This window comes from Electrona antarctica, assembly GCF_951216825.1.
Source record: "Electrona antarctica genome assembly, chromosome: 6".
In the NCBI taxonomy this organism is placed as follows: Eukaryota; Metazoa; Chordata; class Actinopteri; order Myctophiformes; family Myctophidae; genus Electrona; species Electrona antarctica.
This window is the reverse complement of record NC_136811.1, coordinates 27,666,541-27,685,840: the sequence shown is the minus strand read 5'-3', so window position 1 is coordinate 27,685,840 and position 19,300 is coordinate 27,666,541. Positions and strand designations below refer to the sequence as shown.

At 42.2% G+C, this 19,300-nt stretch overlaps 3 protein-coding genes across 4 annotated transcripts in view; all 3 read left to right on the top strand.

Annotated features, from left to right (window-relative positions):
• The window catches only part of LOC306924308 (protein MTSS 1-like), a 92,900-nt gene extending 83,159 nt beyond the window's left edge, over window positions 1-9,741 (top strand). For both annotated transcript variants that reach the window (XM_079502785.1, XM_079502784.1), the window contains 7 exons: window positions 1,138-1,399; window positions 3,225-3,356; window positions 3,919-4,155; window positions 4,541-4,780; window positions 5,046-5,205; window positions 5,823-6,065; window positions 6,595-9,741. In XM_079502785.1, the coding sequence (XP_079358911.1) occupies window positions 1,138-1,399; window positions 3,225-3,356; window positions 3,919-4,155; window positions 4,541-4,780; window positions 5,046-5,205; window positions 5,823-6,065; window positions 6,595-7,151 (1,831 nt within the window). In that variant the 3' untranslated portion in view covers window positions 7,152-9,741. The remainder of the gene's footprint in view (window positions 1-1,137; window positions 1,400-3,224; window positions 3,357-3,918; window positions 4,156-4,540; window positions 4,781-5,045; window positions 5,206-5,822; window positions 6,066-6,594) is intronic.
• Window positions 9,742-11,364: 1,623 nt separating this feature from the next.
• The window catches only part of LOC306925401 (transmembrane protein 65-like), a 50,086-nt gene continuing 42,150 nt past the window's right edge, over window positions 11,365-19,300 (top strand). Inside the window, exon 1 of the mRNA XM_079504205.1 lies at window positions 11,365-11,481. The gene's annotated coding sequence lies outside the window, so the exon portion shown is untranslated. The remainder of the gene's footprint in view (window positions 11,482-19,300) is intronic.
• Window positions 12,502-19,189, top strand: LOC306925020 (uncharacterized protein; the record flags this gene model as incomplete). The annotated part of the gene is made up of 3 exons (XM_079503703.1): window positions 12,502-12,925; window positions 15,812-16,042; window positions 19,169-19,189. Exons 1-3 carry the CDS (start codon window positions 12,680-12,682, stop codon window positions 19,187-19,189), a joined length of 498 nt encoding a protein of 165 aa, XP_079359829.1. The 5' UTR covers window positions 12,502-12,679.

The following is a 19,300-nucleotide window of genomic DNA, read 5'->3' as shown; positions in this document are numbered from 1 at the left end:
TTGTGCAAGCTCCATCATTTTTGTTATTATCAGAACTAGAATAGAAAAGAAGAGAGCAAGGAGAAAAAGGAAAAGAAAACAAAATATATCTACATACAGTATATACACATAACATATCCAGCTGGAACATAATGTACAGTACTTAAGGTTAGACATAAGATCATGAACATAGCAGCAGGTATGTTTTTCACATTTATGTAATCTGTTTTGAATTGTGCCTAATTTTGTCTAATTTAGTTTATTATTAAGTAGTCAGCTAAACTCACAGTACTAACTAGGTGTGTCCGATATTGACTTCTTGGACGACATCTGATATCCCGATATTGTCCAACTCCTAATTTACGATACCGATATCAACTGATACCGATATGTGCGGTCGTGGAATTAATACACTATGCTTAATTTTATTGTGATTCCCCGCTGGATGCATTCATAAATGTAAGGTTTTCAAAATAATAATATATATTATATATTTCTCCCACATAAATGTGGGAGAAATTTTAATTAATTAAAACCGATAAATTAATACAGATGGCGATATTTTCCGATATTACATTTTTATGCAAATATTGGCCGATAATATCGGGAGGCTGATAATATGGGACATCCCTAATTCTAACCTATGGAAATGAAGACCATTTCACACACTAGTGCAGGTATTGCATCATTCCCCTTTCTCACAGAGTTCACCACGTGTGATTTGAAATTGCATTTATTCACATAATAATAAGATGCAATAGCAAGGATGCTCTTGCTTTAATTTCATGCTTGCGTTTTTGTACAACAAAAACAGAAAGGAAGATCTCCCATAGTCATGGAATCCTGACATTTCCTGTCTTGTCAAGTGTAATTATGATTTCCTGTCTGTTATGTCGGTTATGTACGTGTGGATTTGTTTCTTTCTGTATCATTTGAAGTGATTGGTTTGGTCTCAGTCACTGCCTGCTGCATCTTGGTGTGCTGTGTTAATTGTGTCCCTCCCCTTGTCTTCCTCAACCCTCTCCCTGCTATTCCCTTGCTTTCTCCATCTCCTCTTTCAATCTGTCTTTGTCTCCAAATGAACCTTTTTGCCCCTACTCTCATTCCCTAACGCCCCCCCACACACATACTGCACACACAAACACGCACTCTCTCTAGCAGTAGCCTAAACAGTGTTAACAGCAGCGACTCGAGGGGCTCCAGTGGCTCTCACTCTCATTCTCCCTCCTCCTCCTCTTCCTCCTCTTCCTCCCACCACCTCTTCCACCACCATCACCACCGGTACCGTAGCTCCACTCTGCCGCAGCCGACCCCGGCTCGTCTCTCCAGCATCTCCTCCCACGACTCGGGCTTCATCTCCTCGTCGCAGGAGCACTATGTGCCGTCCAAGTCACCCTCGCCCATGCCGGTTGACGCCAAGGTGAGGAGAACGACCCATACAACTGAGATAACGTTTAGTGGCATTCCAACTCGTCATTGTGTTAAAACGGATGCCACTAAAACCCCATTAACAAAACGCTTTTCAAATAGTCTGTCCTTTTGCTTCAACCTCATATTCAAGACACAACCATGCACAACCATAAGCCTGGTGTACATTTGGTCGTACGATAATACAAATAAAAGAGTATAGGAAAATAAACATAACCATAACACAGACACAAAAGTAAGACATATACTACCCAAAATACTGATAGTGATTTATAATCAGTGATTAAACTTGATCTGAACCTCCTGTTACACGGTTTTAATGCACACCTTCCAGTCTAACAGAAATTAAAATTCATCCATACCATGGTATAATGTTTATATTATAATGTGTCCACTTTTAAGTCTTTTTCACCTCTACAAACCGTGTACATTTTAACTGGCAGTCAGATCATCGTAACACTAACAGATAATCCAATGTTTAATACAATATAGTAGGCTACATTTAGAGAGAGACAGAGTACTTGAGATCGACAAATTCACTCCTCAAAGACCATGTTTCACAGCACTGTTATTATAGCTCCTGGCTCCTGTAAAAGGCTGCTTCCTGGCAGCAGTAGGTATATGTGATCATAGTTGAGTCATTCTGCTGCACAGCAGCACAGGAAATTAGTTGATGTCTGCCTCCAGTCTGGCCCAGGGCAGCACAGGTCAATCCCAGCCTCTTATTTTAGAGTCAACCAATTTGACAAAATGTGGTTAGGTCTGAGTACGGTAGAGATCCGGGAAAAGCCTACACTATGCTAAGTATGGTGGATTTAATAAGTATGTCACAGTAAACTGAAATGATTTTGACAGTGTTTTGACATTCCAACCCTGTGACCTGCTGCATTGTGTCAGCAGAGCAGGGCTTAATCTCTCAATTTGACCAATTCCTCTCAGAATATGTAGAATCCAGCTTTCAGATAATTATGACTGAGTTGGTGGAGGAGACCTCATTCCCATGCATGTGGGTTGGTTCTAACTCAACCATGAGGCTGGGTCTGGGAACTCACCAGTAGTAGATGTTTTGGTTGGCGGCCAACAACCGGAGTTTCCCTATCCAGAAAACCAGCGAGATGCCATGGGGTTTTATGATCCTCTGAGGTGGTTTGGCATGGTAGCACCTGACCCAATTACAGCCCAGGCCTAAGAGTCGGCCTCACTCATTGCCTCACTCTTGGTTCTTCTACAGTAGTTGAGGTTTGTGTGGGGCCCAAAAACAATAGCCTGGTTTCCATTACAGGGCCAAACAGAGCTAGCTTTGTTTCCACCAGAGGGCTAAACTGGTCCTGTCTGTCACTTCATTTTATTATTTTCTCACAAAGTTAAACCCAAACTGTCTTTTATACTTCAAAAATTATAATATACAGTACCTGCTAATAAATGGTGTTATGAAGAATTGAAGTGGAGATATGGGAACTGTCCAAATTAAAACTCTTCCCCTGTGCCCTCCTTGTCAGAAGATGGGCAGTTCATTCTGCTATGGCCTAATGGCCCCCTCTGCACTCTGTATCTACCTTTATGGTCACATGGCTGTACTACTGACTGAAATGTTGCTTCTGTCTTCTAACAGTGCACTTGTCTAATCTCCTCGTCTCTGTCTTTTTTTTTCTCTTTGCAACTCTTTCTCCGTTTGCACACATGCATGCATTCCCTCTCTTCCTCTCTGTATCTCTTTCTCTCTCTCTGTCGGTCGGTCTCTCTCTCTCTCTTACTCATCCCCTCCCCCCTCCTCTATCTCTCCACCGTGTTCCTGCTGTTCCTATATGCACCTCCAGCCGTGTCTCAGTTCCAGCTCCTCTGAGGCATCAGAGTCTGGTCAGCCTCACAGTGACTGCAGCTCCCCTTCCTCTCTCGCTCCTCCTCCTCCTCCTCCTCCTCCTGCTGCACCTCAGCTCACTACTGACAAGGTGAAATACTCTCATCCTCCATCACTTCACCCAAGACCTCTCTCTCCCCCAATGTCCACATTATTGTCCCAGAGGAAGCCCCTCTTCCTGGCTGAGTGGCTGTAGCTGAGCTTGTTCTTTATATTGCTTCTGTGACACAACATGGCCGCTGCAGGCATGCGTTAGCGAGATACTGTATCAATTGATGCATAAAATGTATGGAAATGAGAATGTATATACAGTCATACCTACAGTACTGTATATACATAAAGTGAGTGAGTCAGCATTCAGATCAACATTTCTGGTTCATCTGTACTCTGAAATGTTGATCAACGCATTTCATTTGTGTTGTGATGTGATCTGTTATGTGTCCTGTTTGCATTTTTATTTGATTTGTGATGTGGTGTTGTGTTTCATATGATTTTGCATCAAAATCGTTGATGCTGACTGTGACTTGTGTTTATCATTTTCAATAATTTGTTTCCATTTGTGTTTGTTTCTGTTTTTCTGTGTGTTTCGTGTTGTTCACATCATCCCTCATCGCCTCTGACCACACACACACACACACACACACTCACCTCAGTTGTCCAATGGTTTCGACCACTACCCCCCTGTCGATCCCCCCTACCTTCTTAGCAACGGGGGGAGTTTAGGCTCAGGGTCCAACACTGCGTACCCCTTCTTCCCTGCATCCACCTCCTCTTCCTCCTGCCCCACCCGCTCCTGGTCGCGTCCCGCCTCCGCCTTGCTCCCAGACTTCCCTCACTACTGCACGCTGGGCTCCAACATGGTGCCTTCATCACGAGTCCCCAGTTGGAAGGTTGGTCCATCTTCTTCATCGTCTCCTCGTTCCTCCACCCTCCACACACCCGCCCACCCATCCATCACTCTACACTCATTAAAAAAACCAGTTCTGATTGTCATTTGACTTTATTACATTGAATAAGTGACAATGCATAACATAATCCATTTTAGTAGTATGAAAAGGGAAGAGCTAACAGGGAGTAAACAGTCATTTAGAAATATACTGTACAATGATCTTCTGCGACGGTGTCGCTTCCCAAAAATAGCTGATCTGCAAGCTCACAGTGCGTCGCTTCGCGACATGTGGTGAGCTTGTAGATGAGCTGTTTTTGGCGAGGTAGAAATCGTATGACAAAGTACAAATCAGGCTTAACACTTTGATGATGTCTGTTTCCTCTCAGGACTGGGCCAAGCCGGGGCCATACGACCAGCCAATGGTCAACACACTGAGGCGGAAGAAAGACAAGGACACTCCGGTCGTAGCGGACAGCAATGGCAGTAACGGTAGCCCCCCCTCAGCCCCGGCCACCAACCCTCCATCTGTAGCCCAAGCTGCTGCAGCTGCAGTGGCAACAACAATAACAGCAGCCATCTCAGCAGCAGAGGAGGAGAGGAGCAGGACTATAGCTGCTGCTACCAAGGTCAGCTTTAATGCCGTTTGTTCTTTCTATACAGCAGTGTTTTCAGCTTTTCCACCCCAACAAGCGGTAACTTACTTGTCAGTGCACATTTTGCATATTCTTTCTTTCTTTCTTTCTTTCTTTCTTTCCTCCCACCCTCCATTCCCCATTCAAACCGAGGTTGTATCCAGGAAAGTCTGACAACTGGCTCAGACTCTCCTTTCCTTCACAAATGAATTAATTCATTAATGCATCCACAAAATCATGGATATTTGTCTTCCTCCAGGCTGGTGATATGGACGCCCATGAGGAGTTAGCACTGGCCCTTTCCAGAGGTTTACAACTGGACACCCAGAGGTCCAGCAGAGACTCAATCCAGTGCTCTAGTGGTTACAGTACTCAGACCAACACACCCTGCTGCTCTGAAGATACCATACCTTCACAAGGTAACACAGATACCTGCACCCCCTGTGTGTGTGTGTGTGTGTGTGTGTGTGTGTGTGTGTGTGTGTGTGTGTGTGTGTGTGTGTGTGTGTGTGTGTGTGTGTGTGTGTGTGTGTGTGTGTGTGTGTGTGTGTGTGTGTGTGTGTGTGTGTGTGTGTGTGTGTGTGTGTGTGTGTGTGTTAGCTCTGTCCTTGGGGCAATCCCTATCCGTACGCCCGTAATCCCAGTAAAGATCACCACCGTGTCCGATAATTCTGGAGGTGGGAGCATGTACTGACCTTTAGGTATAGAGGCGCATGCATAGAGTGAGTGACAAATCGAGTGGCAAAGTGAGTTTACCTTGTTTAATGCAATCAAATAGGACTTTTCAGTTTGGATGTACTGTATGGGCTGTCAAGGCCAGAAAGTCGTTTTTTGCCACTCAGTAGTCGTTCCCGCATAACTTCCGGGTATGATGATGATGTCACGCGCATAGGGGTTAGGGTTGCAGTTATGCAAATTGCTAAATGCAAAACAAAATGATCATGTCACTCACACTAGGGTCCCTGGCAGGTTAAATAGAACTTCTCCTGCAGTTTACGTGCATCCACAGTTCCATGTTGATCTTCTCCCCCTACAGTGTCGGACTATGACTACTTCTCCATGGCGGGGGACCAGGAGTCTGAGCAGCAACAGTCTGACTTTGACAAGTCGTCCACCATCCCCAGAAACAGTGACATCAGCCAGTCTTACAGACGCATGTTCCAGGCCAAACGCCCAGCGTCGACCGCAGGCCTACCCTACGCTGGACAGGGGACCTATCCAGGAGGACCCTACCCTTCCACGCCCATCCACACTGGAAACTATCCAGTAAACCCTGCAGGTGACTACACTGAATTATACTGTTTATAGTCTACTTGCCAGCCCATAGAGCCCCATTGTGAACCCGGACATTTTCAGTACCCTAAAGTTTTATGTAAAAAATGTTGAGTATGGGTCCCCAGCATTTAGAAACTGTCGGATGCTAACTTGCATATGTTGGGCAATTTTCATAATTAGCATAATAAGCTGGGGTACCATTAACATCCAATATAAGGCAACATTTTCAAATTTTCACTATGCTTTAAGTAGCATGGGACGGGTCAAACTAGGGGGTTTTCATGATTCTGAATCCATTGCAAGCATTCATTTTGCACGGAAAACAATCATTCAGCTAAAAACGGCCACAAATATGATGAGGTCAGCACATTTGGGCAAGTAGACTATTATGTCAAGTGCTAGATATAAATATTAAACAAATAAAATAATAATTTTATGATGAGTTATTTAAGTTTTTTAACACTACTAGATGATAATTATCTTTATATGTTAACATCGCTGTTGTCGCTAATATTACTTTTCTATGATTACAGGCTATTCAAGCCAGGTGGTTTATTCGGGGTCCTATGCCGTGTCAGGACCATATCCAATAAGCCAGGGGTCGGTTATCGTCACCCCTGGGACTGCCACAATCCGCCGGACACCCTCCACCAAACCCAACGCCCGCCGTTCAAGCTCTGTCCTTGGCGCAGGTCCAATCCCTATCCGTACGCCCGTAATCCCAGTAAAAATCCCCACCGTGCCCGATCTCCCAGTGGGGGTTAATGGGAGCAAGAGCGGAGAGGAGATTGGAGGAGTAGGAGAGGAGAGTCCTGGCTCTCCCACTCTCGGCGGAGGAGGAGAGAAGGTCGGGGTGCTGCCAGTGGCCTCTTGGAGTGGTCAGGCATCAACCAACCCGCCCATCGCTGCCCTTCCCCAACAACCAGCCCATCAACCGTACCTGAGTGAGGGAGGTCAGGAGGAGCTTGGAGAAGAGGAAACCGACGGGGCGGAGGGCCAGTCAGAGGGCAACATGCTTACAGCCATCCGCATGGGAGTCAAACTGAAGAGGACCCTCACCAACGACCGCTCTGCACCGCGCATTGCATGATGATCTCCTCAAAGGTTGTAAATGCGTGGCTCTCCCATTGTTTCCAACCCAGGTGTAAAAAACTTTAAAGAACAGTCTTCCCGTGCTAATATATCAAGACACTCGATCGATTCTCCAATTTTCTGTGAGGTTGCACCCCTGTGATTATCGGGGTGCACACGCAGATCCAACACACCAAAGGTCTCACATGCGGAAATCACCCGTCGCTCCCCACATGCGTTAGGTCCAACATGAGTGGCGCCACTCTTGCGGTTAAGGTGAGGTTAGGGTTTTTGGGTAGGATGTCAGTCTAATGACAGTCGGACCAATAGTATGTCGGAACTAAAGCCTGTACCCTGATCATCAGTTACATTATTCAGGACAGCCACTCATAATGTCAACGAAAGTGACGTTCACTATTGTCCTGGATAATAGTGAGTTGTTCACCACAAATCATTTTAGCATGAACATGGTTGTCCTATTTGGCTTACAGTGAATCAAAGATTAGCTAAAACCCTGGTATCTAACCTGGAAATGGGTTACACATACTGTATGCTTCAGGAGCTTCCCTACCGCCAAACTGAGTCAACTCCTAAGACTGTGCTGCAGAAGAGAACAACAATTCTTCCAGATATTCTAAGTACTCCTGCTAGAGTTGAAGCATCTGATGTTGTTAGTGAAAGCAAGTGAATTCAATTCTGAATTTATTATCGATGTATTCACTCAGCAAGACAAGAAAATAATCACCTTAAACACCAATTCTCAGTATTCTCATAAAATTAAAGACTTGTGTTCAATATGTTGGGCACTGTTGGACAGATGACTGTCCACTGTCTGAACAAGTGTGCAAGAAGAAAAAGGCAAATGGTCATTGAATACTAAGAGCAAGGGATTCAGGTGCATTGCTTACCGTGGGTTCATTTGCACCATTTTGCGTCCCAAATTTCAATTAATTGAACGCTCACTTACAGGGGCTCAAAATGACTTGGGGAGGAGGTTACACCACACCAGCCTTCTATTCAGAGTGCTGGGACAGCCTGCATGCTCAGAAGTGTGAAAGAATGAGTGACAGCTCATGGGAACGTACAGAATTTCACTGAAGTGATATGCTACTTTGGGCTGCCTTTATCAATCCAGGAAAGCTTCAAATGGATGAATCTCCTCTCCTGATGGTGTGCAGGAATAGTCACACTTAAGTGACTAAAGCATCACACTGTGGACAGACACCGCAAAGAAAATAAAGGTTGGATCACTCTTTCTTTGTTTCAGCTCTTTATTTACACAGTTTGTAAATAATTATAGACGCTTTGCCTCAATTGCTGAGGAATTTGTTATCATCTGCAACTGTCATTCTTTTTACTTAATCATCCTCATGTTTTTTCAGGATGCCAAAATCATATGGTTTAAACTGTTGAATACAGTTATGTTTGTTCATTTCATACAATGATTGATATTGAGTTTGGGGATTTTAGATCAATTGGCTTTGGTATGGGAACTGGTTTTAGTTATTATTTTCTCTGTCTTAAGTTTTGTCATGTGTGGATAGTTTGTGCTGTCTTAAGTTTTGTCATGTTTGTGCCCAATATTAGCTCCCTTTTTTGGAATAGCATTTATTATTATTAGCCATGCCACAGTCTGCTGCACTTCACATATAACTACTGTTATAATTACAGGTGTGTGTGTGTGTGTGTGTGTGTGTGTGTGTGTGTGTGTGTGTGTGTGTGTGTGTGTGTGTGTGTGTGTGTGTGTGCGTGTGCGTGTGCGTGTGCGTGCGCATGTGTGTGTGTGTGTGTGTGTGTGTGTGTGTGTGTGTGTGTGTGTGTGTGTCTGCCATGATAAGCGCATTTGTTTAAGTTTATGAATAGATAATTTGTAATAAATATAAAATACACTTCTGGAGCTCAGACATTGTTGATGTTGCAACAGTATAATATTTTGAAATTAGTTATAAGCTGTATTTGAGTATGCCATACTATTTTGTTAATTGTCTGTTTAGGTTGGTGTTATGAAATGATCATTATTTTCTGTTATCTACAAAACGCATGAATCCTCACCTCTCCACGTATACTTTATTTCTTCTGATTAAGAAGTATTTGTGTTATGTTGTGTGAAAACCTACTATCTCCAGTTTAGAGTGAGTTTTGTCACTCTAGAGTGTTATAGCCAGTGTATATGGAAAAAAGATGGTATTCAGCCCAAAATGTTTATATGGCTGTTTTATCTCTTAATTAGTGTTTAGAGAATTGCCTTTAATTTTGGAGATAAGAGGATATCCACCTACTGCAGCATTTTAACAAAAAAAGAAGCAGCTTTTAGCATCACTGAGTTATGCTCTGTATATGCGTCGTCATTTGATTTGTTATTCAGTTGAAGCACTGTGAGGCCATGGCTAATCTTTATGAGATACAGTATATGAACCTGTAAATATTATTCAACTCTAATTAATTAGTCTAAGGAACTCACATATTTAATTTATTTTCTATCTCCTTCTCTCTGTCTCTTAATCTATCTATATTTTTGTATTTAGCGGAATATATACTTGTTTTGCCTATCCATGCATGTATTGTCTGATAATGTACATTAGTTCGTTTTAATTATCAGTGAAATGTTATTCTGCAGTGTTTCATTTATGGTAGGATCCCCCGGTTGCCTGTCAGTGAATGTGTCTTCTGTGGCACTGCAGTAGCTCCTTCAAACAGGAAAACCATCCAGTAGATTCCATCCAGTTTTTGATCTGCCACTTTTAACCCATTGAGACCTGGAACGCATCCATGTCACGTTAGCGTTTAACCACATTAACCATTAACCCATTTTGGGGCGGGAACCCGTTTTGGTGTTTTAAACATTGTTATAATTTAGCTATTTAAAAATAGCAGATCTACAAGCTCATAGCGCGCCACCGAGTGGCGCGCTATGAACTTGTAGGTCTGCTATTTTTGAAAAATCGTTAAAATGTGCCTCAAATCTTTCCGAAAATTGTCATGATTTAGAAAAAAAATTTTTTTTAATTTTGACGTCAGGCCTGAATGGGTTAAATGACTTCCATCGGTCATGCAGGGGTATGTGTTAAATGCCATTGAAAAGAAGTGTTTGCCTGCCAAACATGCCCCTTCCCAAATTGGACACACATTACCTGTGCCTAACCAGCTTTGTTCTGTGTACATCTTAACCCATTCAGGCCTGACGTCGAAATTAAAAAAAAAAAAGTTTTCTAAATCATGACAATTTTCGGAAAGATTTGAGGCACATTTTAACGATTTTTCAAAAATAGCAGACCTACAAGTTCATAGCGCGCCACTCGGTGGCGCGCTATGAGCTTGTAGATCTGCTATTTTTCAATAGCTAAATTATAACAATGTTTAAAACACCAAAAGGGGTTCCCGCCCCAAAATGGGTTAATGGTTAATGTGGTTAAACGCTAACGTGACATGGATGCGTTCCAGGTCTCAATGGGTTAACCTCGGTTTTCCAATAATCATCTTTGCGTGAAAAATAGCCTAGTCAAAGTATTTGTTTGTTTCTGGATTTGTTTTCATGTCATTTATGTTTTGTCAGACCAGTGGAAAGTGACAAAATATATACATGTAAGTGATGTTATCATAATGCATATCATAATGAATGGCATACACTGCAGCCTGTGGGTCCATTAACTGATATTACTATTGCTAAGATGTTTTAGGAAAGCCATTAGAATTGCATATTATTCTTCACAACTGAGTTTTATTTTGTTTTGTTATGTCCGTCCACAAGTATAAAACCTCCAAGACATTATTGCCAACCTATTATTTCCATTTTCAGCCCTCTGGTGTATGTGATATTTAAATCTAAAGCATAAGATTATTTCTATGTTGACAAATAATACAATTTGTAAAAAAATAAAAATAAATACCCTATGAATAAGAAAGTGAAGCTTATAGTTTGCGATTAGGTTGACTGTTAAACCTTGTTTCTAATAGTTTAGTTGGTAGTTTGTAAGGAGAGTTGACCTCTCTCTCCCTGTACAGTTCAACAAGATATAAAGCAATCTTTTTCAGGAATTAAAGGGTTGTTATTTTCTGTGTAATAATGACTGCTTTAGCAATATAATAAAATGATAAAAATGGTAATGTTTGGACCCTACCTTTCTCTTTACTTAAAGAGGCTATGCTGATGATGACATATGCTGTACACTCATCACACATCTTTTCCAATCATCAGATCATCATCAGGTAGCACGATTAATGAAGTGAGCGGGAAATGGCCTGCAGCAGGTGTTTACAATGAATGATGATTAGGTCTAGGACCTAAGAGGCACAGTAAACTTGACTTGTTACACCACAAACAAGACTGAATACGCGCCCCAAGATTACAGGTAACCCAGCAGTACATTGTAACATTACATAATGTGTGTTATTAAGACCTCAATAATGCTACATTTTCATCACGAGATGGGGATGGGTTGGGAATTAGTGCAGAGGCAATTTGGCCAATTCACACTGGCTCTGGTCGCCTGGTCGGCTAGTTCCAAAAATAACACATCCCTTTGTTCTGCTCTACAAACTACATCTTAAGGAACTGGGGACATCTATGTAAATCTAGCCTATATATTTTCAAAAATGTTAAAATAATGTAATACACATACACTAACACATACCCAAAATCCTCCTGATGTTCTGCTTATAAACACCTAGCCTACCAGAAGGCAGATTGTTATACTGGTTTACCATTAGGCGTCACTATTGTCAAAGCTTTATCCAAATCATCGTTCTGTGTATCCTCTGCGTCCCTGCTGCTATAAGTGCTAACACAACATCAACATGTAAGACAAATTCATCTTTGATGGGCATCACACTCATTTTAACCATTCGTGTTCAAATAACACTTTAACAGGCAATTACTGTAGTGACACCACCCCCCACATAGGGCAGTGGAAGAAGTCTAGTTCCGATTTCTTAACCCACTAGCAATATCACAATAGCCTACTAAGTCCTGTATCCAACATTTGAGTAAAAGTAAAAAGTACAAAAGTATTCGCATCAAAATATAGGCTAATTAAAGTAGCCTAACAAAAGTAAAAGTTTATAGTTGTTATGGTTTGTTGCACTCCCTCTGGTGTGGGTGTGGACTTAATGAGTGACTTGCTGAATAGCCTATTGCTCGTAGGTACTTTTATTGAATAAATATTACGTTTCCTGTTCTACCAGCCATATGTGCTACACACGGACCACGGTACCCACCCCAAACCTCTCCCCTCCTCTCTAACGCTAAGCCATCCTCTCCATTTCCCTGCCTCTGATAGGTTAATATTAATAACGATGAGAGTGGGGGAGAGAAAGAGGAGACGCCAATTATCAAGCACCAAACTTTTCAGTAAAGTTATTCCACAGTTCCACTTAAAGTTCATACCACGACACGTCACAAGTTTACATGTTTTAGAGAGTTGAGAGAGCGGGGAATTATTTCCAACACTTCAGCCCCAACTCATAATTTGCATTTAGCTGAGTACGCGAAGGGTACGTTTTAATTTGCTGGGAATTGGGAAACAAAGTAATTGTTTTTTATCAAACTCAATGGATCCCGACGGATACGACAGAAAGGCGGCGACTGCTCCACCCGCAGGATGGAATCACGATGAGAAAGCTGCCTTGACCAACCCAGCCCCTCCAGCCTACCAAGACGTACCCGCCGCTGGGTACCCTCAGCCCGGACAGGGGTACCCTCAGCCCGGACAGGGGTACCCTCAGCCCGGACAGGGGTACCCTCAGCCCGGACAGGGGTACCCTCAGCCCGGACAAGGTTACCCACAACAACCGCAGGTAGTCCATCATCAGTCACGCCACAGGCAACAATGACATTGCTTAGGCTATTTATGTTTTATTCTGTAAAAAAAGATTAACTTAGTAGCCTATAAATTGGCTCCAAAAAAGGTTTGTGGGTGCAGCACTGTTAAGTTATGTCCTATTCTTAACTGGACATTAAAAAACCTGGTCCTCTTTCTTGTTCTTAATCACAGTTGACTTAGTACAACTTTATTTTAATTTATATTTGACAAATAGTCTCCCCCCCACACACACAATACGTGGCACTCATTTACACTACACACATATTACTCTTCATGTGACCGCACCGCGCTCTGACTGTATAGGTGCGCTACCCGTTAAAAATCGGTATTGGGTCGCACACCAAGACACTACACACATATGACATTAGCCCTGAAACATGACTGTTGAGCGTCATGTGAACCATGGCTAATAATAGGCCTATGTCATACTATCTAATCTCAATGATAACCATATGCTGTAAAATAGCCTATAAGCTATGAGCAACCCTGATGGACAACTGCGCTTAAAAACCATGCAGTTGAAGTTCCTAAGATGCCAGCCATGATGATTGAATCTGCCACACTTAATGGAATGGAATGTAGGCCTACCAGACCACATTCATTTCTAGAGGGAGTATATGTTGTCTTTTAGAGTCTTTTAAAGTAGGCTACTGAACGAAAAACCATATAGGCCTAATATGTGCCTATTTCTCCTACTCCAAGACGAATAGCCTTGGTCTACCGTCTACTACATACATGTACCAAGACAAATAGCCAAACAGTGAAACATGTGACTTCTCTAATGTAATCTGTATTGTGAAATGTATTTTTGTATTCTCGTGTGGCAATCGAATCGAAAGCACTGCGTATTATAAACTAAATATTAAGAATTTGACAGGGGTTATCTAGTAGTTTTTTTTGTTTACTAAAGGTAAAATCTAAATGTATTCTCTCACTTAACAAAATGGAAAACTTGTCATATCCAGTTTCTCCACATATCAACTCAGCAGCAAAAGTTCGGAAACATAAATTTGGTCCATTATTTCTCCACTTTAATGACACCAATTGGTATTGTATTTTATATCATTTTAATCGTTGATTAGTCACCTTTACAACAAGGTATAGCTTGTAAGGATCTAACGTTTGTGGAATGAGCAACACAGCTAAACGTGTGGGTAGTGCCTCCAAAAAATGTGCCAAAATGGCAAGTGGTTGATATTCACCCTTTGAGTTGCTTAGTGGATTGGATGATTGCACTCTAATACAGTAATAAGGAAAAAAAACACATATTAGCCATTTTTACACTTTATTCATTTTAAACTCAGTGTTAGGGAACTCAGTAGCGCCTGGAAGATCCATACGAAGCCACAACAGCTTGGCTAGTTGCTTAGTGGATTGGACCTTGTTAACCCATTTAGACCTGAGCTCGACTCTACAAAATGTCTTCTAAATCATGACAGTTTTCTGAAAAACCTATGTTTCTATGTCAGTGATGCTCAAACTATTTCATGTCAAGGACCCCAAAAATGATGTATTTGGCCTCGGACCCCCATCTCAAAATATGATGTTCTATGTCTTTTGTTTCACCTAGCTGCTTTTGTTATTTTGGCAACACCTGTGTCCCTGGTAGTGGCTTAACTGTTTCATGTGTGCTTGTGCACACCTACTGTTTGTGACTGTACATATGTAGATATCCTAAACTACCATTTTGAAAAGTAAAGAGAACACTTTGCACTTTTTTCACTCCAATTATTTGCACCTTTATGCTCAACAACCTGGTAAACTATCTTTATGTTACAAACTCATCCCTAGACACAAGGGTTTTATAACATCATCCAACGTTGATGGCAGCGGTGGCCGAACGGATAGCGGCGCGGTCTAGATACCGGAAGGTTCCCAGTTCGAACCAGCCGTCCGACACGTTAAAATTACCACCGCTGAAATGCCCTTGAACAAGGCATCAACCACTACGATGAAATGTGTTCTATGAGCAGGGCCTGGCTGGAAACAAGTTCTTGAGCTTAGCCCAGATACCCTGGGTAAATATAGATTTCATTTCATTTCATTTCATTTCGTTGTTCTGTTGGTCACTCTAGCACATACAGCTCTAGCACGTTCAGCCAAAGCTGATCCCACAAGTGTTCAATTGGGTTGAGGTCTGGACTCACGGCAGGCCATTCCATCCTCTCCACTCCCAAATTTTGGAGGTACTCTGTGATGATCCTGGCTCTGTGGGGGGGCGAGCGTTGTCATCCTGGAGGATGGCGTCCCAGTCTGGGACTGGGACTCCATGTAGATATGGGATCGCCACTGGCTCCAGAATCTCCAGATATCTGCATTGAATTTGAGATTGCCTTCAATGATGACACGTCTTGCCTGTGAGAGAGATACTGCCGGGGCTGTCGCAATTTATCTATCAATAAAGACAGAAAAGCCAAAAGCAAATCTTATTACTGTGTGAGAGTGCAATCATCCAATCCACTAAGCAACCCAAAGCAATGGTGAATACCAACCACTTGCCATTTTGGCAAATTCTTTGGCACCCACACTGTGCCAACTAGCTGTGTTTCTCGATCCTTACAAGCTATACCTCGTTGTAAAGGTCAATCAAAGCTTAATCAACGTTTAAAATTATATAAAATTCAATACCAAATTGGTATTATTACAGTGGAGAAATAATGGACCAAAGTTAAGTTTCCGAACTTTTGTTGCTGAGTTAGACACTACACTACAAATCACACCATTACCATGCAACTACATTCACAAACATGAATTATTTCCCCATGTGAATTGAATTGAATGTAGACTTTTGACAGATCCACCCACACAACTTAATTAAAACTTGAATTGGGAGTTAACATTTCTGGTTTTTGGTACACAGGGCTATGGAAATCCACCACAGTATGGAGGTGCGCCAGGCCAACCATACCCTGCAATGCCAGGACAGCAGTACCCACCCCAACCAGGTGCCACTGTTACCATACAGCCCACTGTCTATGTGAGCCGGCCCCCACTGGCTCACCCGGTCAATGACTACATGGGATACTCCATCTTCACCATGCTGTGCTGCTGCCTGCCTCTCGGCATCGCTGCCCTCATCTACTCCATCTCGGTGAGTTACACGTTCACTTTCACCATGCCCCTGACACCCATACAGGTATCTGTCTTCTGTTGCTCTTCTGCTTACCGCGCTAGTCAGGTTTAAGCAGGGTGGGCCTGCTCTATACTGCCAATTATATATATATATATATATATATATATATGATGTCACAAAAACCCATGCAGTGAAAATAATGACTGGCCTGCCCTATAGGTGCAACAAAAGTAACAGGAGTGTGAGGGAGCTGTCAATCAAACAGTTTGCAAGCATTTTAAGCAGCACAATCAAGGATTTGTGCCCGCGTTTTTCTGGAGGGTCTAATAGGTACATTTTTTGGTTAGGCTAGCTCCCCAGACATTGTAGCAGCATAAATAATAGTAATTAAAAAAGGAAAAAATATAAATAACAATAAGAACAGAGAACAGCAACATGTACCGGCGTACATACAATGACACAACGTATATACACAACAAGAGAATAAAAACGGAATAGAAACAGTTGTGTGTGCTTGAAGGTTCTGTGCGCTAAATCCTTACACCTATGTCATCAAGGCTCACAAGCTCACTTCACAAGCCAGTGAAGCCACACAAGTTCTTTATCAGGCACTTTTCCATCCATGACAACATGAAAAGGGAGCGTAAAGGACAACTTTAGTTTTTTTCAACCAAGGTTCATGTTTTAGGTTGTTAGAGAAAGTAAAAGATGAGTGTTCATTTTTTTTCATTTGCTCCTTTCTTTCGTTTTAGGGATTTTAGCTGTTTTTGACAGGGGGGGCGGGGGCATTCGAGCATGGGGCTAAATATGTATTTTTTTTTACAAAATGTTATAGCTATTTATTTTTATTTTATTTACTATAGTCCTACTAGACCCCAAGAAATTACATCTGGCCACAAAAGATCACGAGATCTACTGAATGTGTCAAACTGACATATGTGTGTGTGTGTGTGTGTGTGTGTGTGTGTGTGTGTGTGTGTGTGTGTGTGTGTGTGTGTGTGTGAGTGTGTGTGTGTGTGTGTGTGTGTGTGTGTGTGAGTGTGTGTGTGTGTGTGTGTGTGTGTGCGCGCACATATGGGGGGAGAGACCCGATATATTATAGCTCTATGGGAGAGACGAAGAGACAGAGAAATATTTAAAATCATCCTGTCTCGCTCTAGCGCACGGCAGCACATAGGCTATAGAGAAAGAGCCAATGGTGACAACTTCAAGACGAATGTCAAAGAGTAGCCTACATGCAAGCCATTTAAAATGTTAAATAAGCTACACAGGTGGTCCCAAATGATTAATTGATTACATCACTATAGCAAAAGACGTGAAACTGAGTCAACTAAATTAGCTGCAGCGGATCTGTTCTGACTTGAAGCTCAATACTAACTGACCAGCACAGCCTTGGTTGCACCCCTAGATGTAATGCAGCCTTCGAAGGACACGCCCCCTGAATTGGGAAACAGCTGTTACTGTATCAATTATCAAATTACCTTTTCCATGACGGTAACTCTCATATCATGTACTGTAAGTCTTAATCATCAGTTGTTGGCAAAACATATTTTTGACACATTGCTTAAAATGAACACTACAATGACTACATTGAAAACTTTTCTTAAAATTAACTCTATTATTTCTTATTATTTTCAACTGTTCTAAATATGATACACATCATTTTATTGAAATGTTTCTGTCTAATCTAAGTCAGATGGGGGCAATGGGGGAAAGTAGAATTCATGAGTTTGTCATTAACCGTATGAGTCATGGCAGTGGAATGGTTGACGGTAAGTAAACATGGCCAAGGAGAAAAGTTTGTAGATTGAAGCCGTGCAATGCATCTGTAAGCGTGAGAGTGGAAACATTTCTGACGGCTTTCTAGAACATTGAAGCAGAAATTCCAAAATGTTATAACATAGCTAAAAGTATTTTTCATATCCTCATATCAAAGAGATAGGTGTGTGTGTGTGTGTGTGTGTGTGTGTGTGTGTGTGTGTGTGTGTGTGTGTGTGTGTGTGTGTGTATGTGTGTGTGTGTGTGTGTCTGTGTGTGTGTGTGTGTGTGTGTGTGTGTGTGTGTGTGTGTGTGTGTGTGTGTGTGTGTGTGTGTGTGTGTGTGTGTGTGTGATTCCAAAGTTTGCAGGAGTGCTCAATTTCAAACAAAATGCCGCAAATCATGAACACATCGTGTGATTTCCGTGAATTTGTGCACGCACATTCCCATTCGAATGTTAGAAGAAATGTCACTTGAACATTTTCAACTCAGCCTCATGGTGGCGCTAACTGGCCGATTAGTGTTTTTACCTCTAACTGCACAGATCTGTGTAAAACATTGTATGCACACTCCCTAGAGGCCATGGAAAAATCTTTGCTGGGAATCTTTCACATCTGCTCTTTATAGCGCCACCATATACATATATACATATGTAAAACACATTTTCTAATATTACTCCTTCAGATTTTATCCAAATCTCACGCAAATCGGTACACATGCTCTCCATAGTCATGTGATTGGCTTCTAAACTTTTCAGGAGTAGCCCGCTTTGTACCTGTTTTGTACAAATCGCCACAACTCCTCAACGCAGTGTCCGATTGCGCTGTGCAAGTGTGCATGCATACTAGGCTGAGGAAGAAATGCCACTTGACAGTTTTCAAATCAGCCTCATGGTGGCGCTACAACAGGCCAAGTCGCGTCTCACACACACACACACACACACACACACACACACACACACACACACACACACACACACACACACACACACACACACACACACACACACACCCACACACACACACAAAAACATGTTTATATTATTTTTATCTGTATTACTGTACTTCTATATGCCCTGGATCTGTAAACTGCTGTGCTGTCTCTGTTGCCTGAATTCCCCTCGTGGGGTCAATAAAGGTAGGCTATGTATCCGTCCATCTGTCTCTCTCTCTCCTCTCCTGTGCATGGCCACGCAGTTGTGGGTGTATAGGGATTAAAGAAGGGGGGTCACTCAAAACACAGAACACAGCCATGCGAGGCTCCTGTGTTGAGGGTCATCTTTCCTCATCATCAATGTCCAGGATCCAGTCAGGAGGAGACTGTGGTGTTCAACACTGAGCTGTAATCTATAAACAGCATTCTGGTACTCACGTTCCTTTTCTCCAGGTGGGAGAGGTTATTGTGTAGTGTTGTGGCTATGGCGTCATCTGTGGATATGTTTTGTTGATAGTTAAATTAGGGATGCTGGATCTAGATTTTTCACTCCCGATACTAATCCGATAGAGATACCGATTCGAT